The following is an 11,998-nucleotide window of genomic DNA, read 5'->3' on the forward strand; positions in this document are numbered from 1 at the left end:
CAACAAATTTTCTATAATTCCATAATGATCACGACCATAAAAGGACTGCTTTTGAGGATGACAATAATAACATTAAAAAAGCACCCACCCAGCCAACAATTCAGGCTCTGATTGCCAACCCTGGTCGTCTTATACAGAAGAGTAGAACCAACTTAGACGATGCATTATTAAAGTTAATTGTAGGAAAAGCCCTTCCAATCAGCCTTGTGAAAAATCCACACTTTATTGAAGTTACCAAATTACTAGACCCAAGGTAACTTTATCTAATAGCAATTTTTAAAAATTAATTGCAGAACAATTTATACTTACAAGTTATTCAATTTAATTTACGAATGCGCATTTAAATGAAATACAGTGGGCCTGAATGAGATTCACTTTTGAGGTTTTGAATAAAGTGGAAAACAGAAATGATGCAACTAGTTTTTGTTATATAGAAGCTAAATCGATAAAAAGTTGAAAGTACTTAATGCAAACAAAACATTTAGGTTAAAGGCAGGAAATGGTTTGTATTTTAAAATAGAAGCTACTGGTTGTTAATTTATTTATTTTTCCTTACCATATACTGAAAAAGGACTCCTTTAATGACGTAGCATTTTGGTTTTGCAAAAATACATATAATTATTTTTAAATATTGTTAGTTCAAAAAGGCATCAAGTGCATTTTTTGTCGTTTGTTTTGATGAACATATCATCCGAAAATGGATAATACAAACTTCTTTCCGCTTTCCGTATAGATTGTTTTTAAGATAAAGGATAAAAGAAACAATGAAGTGTTTTACACAATGTTCATCATCATTACAATCATTGTTTATGTAAAACGTGGAAGTAAAATGGTCTAAAGGGGATATGACTGAAACCTAGTTTGCCATTGTAATGAAAAAACAACAGATTTTGAAAGAATTTACTTTGCGAAAGATTAAAATAGAGGTTGACGTGATAGGGAAGAAAATTGTGATTCTGGTATATCTACATCAATGAGAAAAAGACAATTTTTTTACAAAATAGCTTAAAAAAGATAAATTAACAAAATAAAAGTCGTTGTGTTCTCGAGTGGTTTACATGTCCAAGTTGCTATTAAAGGATTGCTGGGCTTGTTGGTTCAAACTTTAGAAGATAGTACCGCTTTTATACATTTTATACATTGAGCTATTCGGCCACTGCCTCATTTTTCTCCTAAACAGTGAACAGTTTTGAACCGTGACGTACTTTCCGCTTAATTGAAATTTGTTTTTGAATTTTTAAGAGTTACAGAGCAAAGTAAGTATAACTTTGAGCTATATTCAGTCAACCTGGGCGCCAAATGTTACAGGGTGAGAAAATTATGCAACCTGGCCGGGACTTGAACCTTGTACCTTTGAAATACTATTTTTCGCCTGTGAATATCTTGTGTTTCCATACAATATATCGTAATATTCAAATTGTACACACTATATGTGTTCAATACGGGTGTTTTTCAGCAATCTTGTCTGGATTATCTGTGAAAATCTGTCCACCTACAATCGCATATACGGAATCTATAAACTGACCTTTCCATAAGTCATTTATCAATATAGAAATGGTTTTGATTAATGATCAACAGTAATTTATTCTTGTCGTATACCAGGTGTGTACCTGGTGTGTACCTTTCTACTATACCATAAGAAGGGGCGTCTATAGCCGAGTGATAAAGGTCGTAAAGGAGTTCAAACCACTTCCCCCTCAACGCTGTTGGTTCGAACGTCATCAGGGACTTTGAAATCATTCTTTTGACAAAGCTATCCAACCAGCTTACGAAACGTCGGTGGTTCTACCCAGGTGTCCGCTCGCACCTTACATAGTGTTCGGAATGGTCTTGCTCCACCAGTAAAAGCTTGAACGTGGCCATATGACCTATATTGTGTATGTGAGACGTAAAATCCAATAAAACTAACTACATCATTTCTTGTAACATTGTTATATTTACATTTGATCCATTTAATATTGACACAGTGTTACGAGATATTGATATAGCTTTCCTTGATATCATGTAATATGTACATGTGATATGTAGAAAGCAATTAACAAAAACGTTATATAGGTGTTAAATGCGTTGCATCGGTTTATACATTTATCTATACGTTATGCATTTAATTTTATTACGTAAACGTTCTGTTTTGTTTTGTTTTTTACTGTTGTCTTTTATTTAACAGACAAACTATTTTTGATTTAATGAACTATCATTGATATTATAATAAAAAAATTAATTAATTAACAGTAAAGTGGTGAACTAACATGACTCGTGGAAAAACAAACTTCATGGCGGAATGTTTTGTTGTTGTTTTTTTTTCATTTTAAACAGCACTTTTTTACTCAATAAACATATTCATACATTTTATAGAATCATACAGCGCTTCACATTCTATAATAATTTGTTTTAAATTACTAATTAATTAAATAAGAAATAAATAAATAAAGTAAGCCTTGTTTTGTTAATAATTATTATAACGCTTCACATATTGATGAAATAACCATTTCTTTAACTTCCTTGTGACATATACATGTTCAATGGGTCGGTGCCATATACTCAACTTTAATATTATGTATTTATATTATGCACATATTACAATTATAAAAAAAAATCATCTTATCTGATTGCTAAGAACAACAGCATGACTTATTGTAAACAATTTACCGACGCACATATTTCATTATGGTCATGCAAAGATATCCTTTCATGTATAACTAAATATTTGGACAAGAGTGATTCACTGGAAAACATTAAAACCAGCAAAATTTCATGAACATTTCAGACCCAGTTTCATAGAGTCTTTACATAAGGAATTGTGAAAAAGCGCAATATCCCTCACGTACCCAAGCTTAAATTGTACTAAATTTTCCACATTTATAATTGTTGGATCCTATGATCCCGAACAACCAGGACAAATATAAGATATTTAGATATAAGACACATTTAAATTCTATAATACGCTAATGATGAGTCGCTATGGTGATTTATTTACCATAATTTCTTCACGCCATGACACTTATATCATATTTTACCATTTTGCATTAACATCTACTATTATTTACCTTTAATTTCAAAAACAGATATTAAAAGACAAAACGAGAAATATCAGTTTGGAATTACAACATTTATTAGTCATATTCACCAGCTTATAAAAAAATAAATCATAACTTTTGATATAACGCTGTTGCTGTTTCCTATTTAAATTTCCTTGTTCAAAATTTAAATAATTTGAACACGTTTATATTATATCTGTTTTATTGACATTGGTAATGTGCATGCACTATTGAAATACCGTAGTCTGTCTTTGAAAGGAAAACAGTCATGGAAACCTTCAAATGCACAAATCTTTAACATATTGTTTCCTCACGACTGCTAGTGCTAAAGCAAAGCTTGTATATTTAAATACAACTACGATAAAGAAAACAATAGTTATAATTATACTTTATCTCATATTATATCGTTATTACCTCTTAAAAATAAGTAGACAAGCTATTAATGTCAATGATGTGAGATTTATCATTTAACGTGATTCATTTCGGAAATATAATCTATCAAAGAAACATTGCATACTGACTTTTTTTCTAAAACAGAAGAAGGTGTCTTACATATCGTAATTTTCATTTGAGCTAAATAAAAAGAATATACATTAAAGTTAACTTTAGTCTAAAGTTAGTTATAGCAAGTATTTGAATACATGCTAAATGTTTTGAAAGGGTTAAATATATCAAGGTACAAAAATGCATGGTACTTTCACGCACGACAGTTAGATATTATTTGTCATTTATTATGTTATTTTGAAATTCTATGAACTCTAAAATTCAATCTAAAACCTTTACAAACAAATAAATACAACACTATGATGGTCAATATTGATAGTTTCCTTATGTTTATCTCAGTTCACTTATGTTACCTAGCAAAGTCAATTCAAATCAGTCACGCAAAAACTTCAAGCTCTGCGATATTTAACACCTCCGTAGATTCCAGCATGATTTTCACGTAACGACCTCTGACTTGGTGCTTGAAACTAAAAGTGCACTCATCACCTATGGCCGACTTATGACGAGCAACAGTAAATAAACTGGAAGGCTCGAGTCCGACTTGAATGACGACGTCATGAGTTCTGAAGCCTAAAATAAATCACCGAAATGAAACAGATGCATGGTATCACTTGTCAGTCAGAATCCCAAATAAAAAAAAATTAAAGTTATGTGTAATGTGAAATATAGACAGAACAGGTTATAAACTAAAAATTAAGTTTCAAAATGTCATTATTTGTTGCATCATGAGATAAATTAGATATAATTAAAACATACCACAACAGTCGTCCTTACGATTGACTATACGAATATGAAATATTCTATACACGTCTTTAAGATCAACTAATGCATATGGATTTCGTTCACTATGCGTATCATTTGTATGCGCAAAAGTATCCTGGTTACCGTCAACCTAAGATATAGAATGCATGTATCAATAAAAGAAACTACACATTAGTTAGTTAGCTTTCCGGGGTATTTCAGTTGCGAAATGAGTTAATTTTCTATAGAAAAATAAATTATTTATTAATATCTATTAATTAATACCAATGTATTATGTTTTGATAATTGAAGCTGCTACAAGGTAGTTATCGCATATTCTGAATAAAATATAGTGGTGTAGTTTTAATTTTGATACATAAAATGTTCATGAATATCAATTTCTATTATAATTGCATAAAGCCCATCTTCAATCATGTTTATAACGTATGAAGGACTTTTAAATTACACAATTGTAATATGTCGCAGTATTTAATCTAGATCTTACCATTTTACTGCCGATATGAATCTTGTGGCTTGAAGATAGCAAAACTTTTTTTCGAAAGGCAACATTTGTCAAACCTCCATCTGCCGGTATGGACGTACATGTTTTAACTAATATAACAAAAAAAACCACATCAAAATTGTCACGAAAATGAAACATGAAAAAAGTTATATTTATATGTCTAGTAACTTACAATATGCAAAAATGGACCTATTGAAAATACGAGTAGTGCCTTACTCTCTCTCTCTCTCTCTCTCTCATTCATTTGATATTTCACTGTATGAAACTGAGACATTATTACCACCTTCGTTTAAAAAAAAAGTAAAATGATACAAACTTATTATAACTAAATTGCAGTTTCTCGATGAATGTAATGTATCAAAATCTTACTGCAATCATCTGTGGTATTGCAGAGATGAACCTCGTGTGATCGCCCCTCACATATTGTTCCAATTTGCTTTGCACAAGACCTGAACCTTTGGCGAAGGCCAGTGTCACAGGAAGGAAGACATGTTCCCCATTGTTCCCAATTTCCCCAAACGCCATCTAAATGTAATACAATAGGAGTGAAAAAGCATACATCTTAGCATACTACACGTTATCTTTCCTTTAAAAATTCTATTATATGGACAAATTATTTCACAACTTTTAAACTCTCATTATATGTTATTTGTATTATTCGTTCTCTATTGAATTTAAATTTAGTTTCATGGTCAACGTACCATCACACAGCATCTGATCACAAATTCTATATTCAAGTGCATCTCCGAAACAATGATCACCATAACGCAAAGGATACGGATTCGAACAATTTCTGTGACGTTTTTGCATTGCTATTCCACATGTTACTGGACAAGCACTCCAATTAGACCAATTTGTCCATCCTCCATGAACTTGAAAACAATTAAAATATTTTAATATTCTTGATAATAGTTCTGCTGATATTCAAGTATTAAACACAAGTGTGTTTCGAATCATTAATAAGAATCTAGAATCACAAAACATTATTTCATGATTTATCAGAAGTAACAACCTTACAGAAAACAAGCACTATTTCAATAAGTATCTATATCGGAATCTAAAACCTCCTCGTAGCCATATATTCAACCTCATTCCCCGACTAAGACACACATATTCTTTTACTTTGGGATCAAGCGTCACTTTTGAAAATGCGTCCTCGATCACCACTGTTACTGTTTCTGTGGATGTGTGCTAAATGTTTAAATAAGAACAATTTTCATTTTAAAATGCCGAGTTATGTCGGTGCAAGGGGGCACCGGTTGTGTCTTACATTACCACTCACGTGTCACCAACAAAAATGATTGAAACAAACTGAGTCTACAACACTTTCAATTCCAAGCTCTCCAACCGTTAATGTTTCCATTTTCAATGTTTTTCTTCTTTACATTTTTCTATGTTTTTTCTAGTGTTAATGGAATATTTATTACCTGGGCAAGATGGACGTGCACAAGGCTTGTCGTCTGTCTTTTTTCCATTGCATTCTAAACCTTGGTTGGATGGTGCTGGATTTGTACATGTCCTGACTCTGGTATGTTTACCATTACCGCATGTGACGTCACATTCTGACCAGTGCGACCAATCCGCCCATTTACCATCAACTTTTTAAGAGAGAGATTTAGAGAGAGATGAAATGTCATGCAGTTTCATAAATAAGGTGAAAAAATTAACTTAGCATTGGATATTAATTATCTATTCTATTCAGTATTTTGTTTGATAATTAGATCAATGTTAAGGTATCATATATTTGTTAACCATATAAAAAAGAATCTGCAATATCAACAGGTGTTACCTAGACTGCATAAGTTACAGAAGTTACGGCATACGAGTTTGGCATCGTGTATGTCTTTACAGATATCAAACAATTTGTCTAGTTTTGCACAGTCCATACTTTTATCATCTTGGCAATCTGACGCTAAAAGAAGAAAATAACAATGCTAATAATGTAATAAGGCATTTGACTAATTTAATTTAAAAACAAACATCACCTGCGTGTTAAATAAATGAAAAATAAAACAGAAGTGATATAATACATTGCAAGTTTATATGCAAGAATTAAAATTAACAATTATCTTCATCACATTCCAACCACATCACTAATATTTTAAGTGTATTATTTTCGTAAATTGACAGATAAAGTATAAGCCAATGCATATTTAGTGTTTTCTCAAGTCACTGTTTGCATACGCAAATCAATATATTAACCTTTCGAAGACTAAAAAACACGTAACATTGTTCGCAAGAATTAAAATAAATTTTGCTCCGTAGTAAGCAGTCATTTTAACAAATGTTCAGAATCGTAAGTCTGATTTTTTATGATAAAAAGTCGTAAATATTGATGATACATTATTCAAACTCATTATCAATTCAATTGTTTTTCATCATCGGAACCGACTGATTTAGTTGCAGTTATTTTTCACTGCTTTTGAGACTAAAAAATTGTGCAAACCTTTTATTCTGATGGCTTGAACCAGAAATAGAAATACACCTAAAAGTATAATTTTAATGAGTGCTGTACTATATTGATAATTAAAATGTCAATTAAATCAGACAATACTACTTCTGTACAAGAATGTTTTCAAATCTCACCAAACTTATAAGATAACTGTATACATAAAAGTTAAGAATTGCAAGTAATCACATTCATGTGGTTTATTTTCTTATAAGCGTATGTAATTGTCAAGTGCACTTGAATTTTAAAACAAACCAAATTAAAAATAATAATTATAATAAGATAAATGAACATGCAAGAAAGATTGCAACCTATGTTTACTTTTGCTTCATGTTTTTATTATCTTTTTTCAATTCTGCTTTTTCATTTTTCATATATTTGTAAGAATACTATTTTTAAAAAATGTGTATATGTTTTTAAAATCATATTTATTGAATGTCTATTTTTCTAACTTGCTTATAAATGATATAATTTAACAAATATGTATATTTTACTAAAAGTCTGACTCCGCTTAACTCCGATCATCAGCAGATGGTCTATGTTGATTTATATAGACATAAGTAAGTAAGGAAAACAAACAACATACGGCCATAAAATATCTTACAATGCTAAATATTAAATAGAAATTGAATAAAAATAAATCCAAGCAGATAACAGATCATTGATATTTTGTTTATATCAGTTCTTTTTTCATTAACTTTTTTAAGTATTTGTGGTATTGTGTCACTTGGCTACCTCAATTTAAAGCTTTAAGATACACGCAATTAAATATGTACTTACATGAGTTAATAATTTCTCGCATATTTCTTTTGAAAGAAAAGAAAAGCCTACTTGATGTGATTAAACGTATTTAAACATTTTTTTTTCTAAATGCAAACGGTGATACAGTATAAGGTACAGTCCGGACGACAAAATGACACTTTGATACCGATATAATAAAAAATATACCTCGTAAGTTTTTTAAGGCCAGAGCAAAATAATAAATGTGGTTGCTGTCCCCTATTTACTCAATGATCGTTGTAGATATACAAAACCCTCAAATTGTTCCTCGTTTTCTTTTCATATAACAACAAAGCAATGTAAAATAATGTAAGACATTTCCTAGACGTCCTGAATAGATACCTCGCAAATGTTGATTACTTGCTTATTTCGAAAATAATGTTATTATCACTTTGCTTTCGAAACAACATTTACACATTTGACGTTGTTGTTTATGTAGCTTCCGTTAAATTTGTACTATAAACAATGTACATTCTTTCCAGAGAACAACCTAAAACGTCGATAATTTAACATGTATATTATTATGAAGCTGTGAAAATATTACTAGAAAGATAGATAAATATCTTGAGTTACCATTAACACAAAATGTTTCACAAGCTTAGCCTATGGTTTGAAGTTGAATGTTTTGTATTTTCAATATATTTTTAAGCGAGTGTTTTTTTGCTCAAAAGCAACAATATCAACGTTGTTTTGTTTGTTTTGTTTTGTTAAACCCGTCTTAAATAAAATTCAAAGAATAGTTCTAGAACAAAATGTACAGGATATTTCTTAAGTAAATTATACTCGATTTTTCTTTAACTTCCTAGCTAAACTTCAAAGATATTAAAGTTCTGTTTCACTCTACGTCTATCCACAAAACATTTCACACTGCATTTAGATCTCATTACATTTTTCTGGTGAACATTTTAATTAACATCAGAACTTACTGAGTTTTTTATACAAGAATTTAATTGATATATATTGGTTATTTGCCAAAATAACGAGACCACCAAGCAACATTTCACTCTCATGCACATGAAAATATTCATTTTCATACCACTGGAGGAAAATAAATCCTGTATTTATAGAAAAATCTAAAATCTTTTATGTTTATAATACAAACCAATTGTTTCCATGTATAAACTTTCTATTTAAATTTGTTTAAGTGATTCTGTTTAAATCTAAAATGACATTCAGTATATAAAAATAAACAATTTACATTGAGAGTAAACATAAATCTACAAAGTAATTAAGTACAAAATAAATTGTTGTATTTTTATGTTGAGTTAACGTTTGGCTTCAGAGTCCAACAGAGGTTGTCCTATTTGAAGAGACAGCTTATAATTCAATTTCTTTTTTCTTTTCTTTTTTTTTTTTTTTTTTTTTTTTTTGGTGGGGGGTTATATTCAAAACACATTTTTTATTTTTTTTTATTTACCGCATTCAAAAGAACAAAACAATTTTCATAATCTTCCTTGTTAATTCATGTTAACGTTTTTAAAGTTTTGATACTATTGCGGATAAACAAAACAATAAAGATTAAAATACTAGAAAAATGTCCTAAACAAATTTTACCGACGTAATAAGTCAAATTTAAGTGAACAAAACACGCCATCTGTTAACCTTAAAGATAATCTTGTTTGAAATACAAACAAAAAGACATGCCATAGAATCATTAACATTGCTTTAAGAAATAAACAAAGATCGACCTGAAATAACCTAACATAACACTTTTGCAGTATCATTGCTATTATAAACAATTGCAAAACTTAGCAAATAAACCAAATCAATTTCAAACTTGTGTGTACATTATTTTGCAGCAATTATGTTGATTCGTATGTCGTTGTAGTGGCGGCCGCAAAAAGGTTTTCCCCCTAAACAACAGTTAAAAAGTGAATTGTTTTAGTTCTAATGAAAAATTGCCATTAAATTCTTTACATCTCTCATCAAAATGTGTCACTGAATGTTGTTAACGGATACAGAAATTACTTTTTGTTTGTAAAATTTACCAATTTATTTGACATGTTGTGAAATTATGCTTTTTCTGGGGTCTTCAAAATCACAGCCTCAAATGTGATCATTGATCTTGACAAGGTTAATTAAAGGTCAATGTCACATTTGAATTAGTCATAATGTTACATTTTGACATGAGTGTTCTTTTGCCTAATATTGAATAAGATCTATTTATAACAAACAAAGTTTTGACAATTTAAGCAAATTTGATTGAGTAGACATTGATTTTCCAGGTCATTTTAAGGTTAAGGTCATATCAGAATAATTTAACATGTCAGTGTTTGCATGTGCGTTCTTTTTTCTAAGAATAAATATGTACTAAATAAATAAGACAATTTAAGTAAAATTCAATTATTTGACCTTGATCTGCATAATGGTCAATGCTAACGTGTCCGTTTTGTCAAATGTGTTCATTTACCCAAGTATTAATTATTTCCGTAAGACGAAAAAAAGGTTTTGAAATTTCAAGAAAAATTCAATAATTTAAGTTTGATTGTCAAGGATAAATTCAGATCATTTTTATATTACTAAACATACGTGTTTTGTCATAAGTTTTCCTTTGTCCAAATAATAATTTTTGTAGAATATTTCACACATTTAACCTTAAGTGTCATGGTCAAATTAAGGTCAAGATAAAGTGCCCTTTATGGTGTTGTCCCGAAAATTGTTGTGCACAAGTATCAAGACAAATACATACAATGATTACAAAGTAATGCAATGATCATTATCAACTGAATTATTGTCCTAGTGATTATAGTGTCCAAGTCAATTAATAAATACATGTAATTATATTAAAGTTATTGCCAAGTAGACTTAACATTAAGCAAATTCAAATATTTTTAGTTTAGGGTCATTTAAGTGAAGGTCGAGTTCAGTCAGGTCAACTTGAACTAATTGTCCAAAAGGTTGTAATGACAATTATGAAGGAAATCAATTGAAAAAATACAAAAGAATAACCAACGTTAATGTTTTCAAACGGCAACAGCAACAGCTACGGCAACGTCTGTAACAACAGCTCTGTTTCTTTCTAACTTGACTTACCAACCAAACGCCAGTAACAACAGAGCAATGGTTCACTGATATTTTCCATAGAATGTGATTTTACAATGAAAGCGTACTATGTATAATGACACAACCAAACTCACTTCGCAACACATATATCCTTCTGCACGTGTTTTGCATAATTAATTTTGGCCAGCAAAGACGTGTAAAAATAAAGCAGCATAGAAACATTACACATTTTGTTTAAGAAGATATACGTGACGTGCATACAAGTTGAAATATGTACATACAAAAGAATCAAAGAAAGAAACACCCAGTTACATGGATTAAAACCTTGGAATTCTAAAACAAAAGGCCCACTCTACCTCTTTTACGTTTTAGACTACAGAGAAATTAAAAAAAAAAATATAACAATTTATGGTAGGTTTATTTCAAAAAAATAAAAAAACTGTCAACCATCGAATAGAAATAGTGACATTATATGTAAGTTTTGAAATCGCAAAAAAATTGTATTATTGTCAGTATTTGTATTTCGATACCAATGGATTAACGTTGCATAGAATTATCTACGGTATGTAAGATAGAATATGAAATAAATAAATAATGCGATATTTAAAAAATAATATCAAACTTAAAACAAATGAAAGGCGAGGTAAGGACAAATGACTGCTCAATATTTATGAACGATTTTATAGAATTCATTATTTTAAACAAACGGACATTGATGACCCTTGATTGTACACCTGATACGTTACTATTCTTCAACGCAAGAATAATTAATAAAACAGAGTGAAATAAGAATCCCTTAAGAAAGTCCAACGCGGCAAAATTGAAAATGTTGCAGGCTCGGTTTGTTTGAGCCTGTTCATGAACGGTACAGTCAAGTGCAAACGACTGTCCATACCCCCTAGCACCGGCTTCAGCAGAATTCAACAGTTTAAATGAACTGGTAAAATATAGAATTTTGAA

At 30.1% G+C, this 11,998-nt stretch overlaps 1 protein-coding gene across 1 annotated transcript; it reads right to left on the minus strand.

Annotated features, from left to right (window-relative positions):
- Positions 1 to 3,222: 3,222 nt before the first annotated feature.
- LOC132736252 (thrombospondin-2-like) lies at positions 3,223 to 8,172 on the minus strand. Its single transcript, XM_060723349.1, has 9 exons — positions 8,036 to 8,172; positions 7,253 to 7,291; positions 6,596 to 6,718; positions 6,234 to 6,404; positions 5,508 to 5,678; positions 5,176 to 5,331; positions 4,789 to 4,895; positions 4,299 to 4,434; positions 3,223 to 4,112 (listed from the first exon to the last, which is right to left on the minus strand). The coding sequence occupies exons 1-9, from the start codon at positions 8,055 to 8,057 to the stop codon at positions 3,919 to 3,921; spliced, it is 1,119 nt and encodes a 372-aa protein (XP_060579332.1). The 5' UTR covers positions 8,058 to 8,172; the 3' UTR covers positions 3,223 to 3,918.
- Between the last annotated feature and the right edge of the window lie 3,826 nt (positions 8,173 to 11,998).

The sequence above is a fragment of the Ruditapes philippinarum genome, unplaced genomic scaffold (genome assembly GCF_026571515.1).
Source record: "Ruditapes philippinarum isolate M1 unplaced genomic scaffold, ASM2657151v2 ctg10808_1_1_1_1, whole genome shotgun sequence".
In the NCBI taxonomy this organism is placed as follows: Eukaryota; Metazoa; Mollusca; class Bivalvia; order Venerida; family Veneridae; genus Ruditapes; species Ruditapes philippinarum.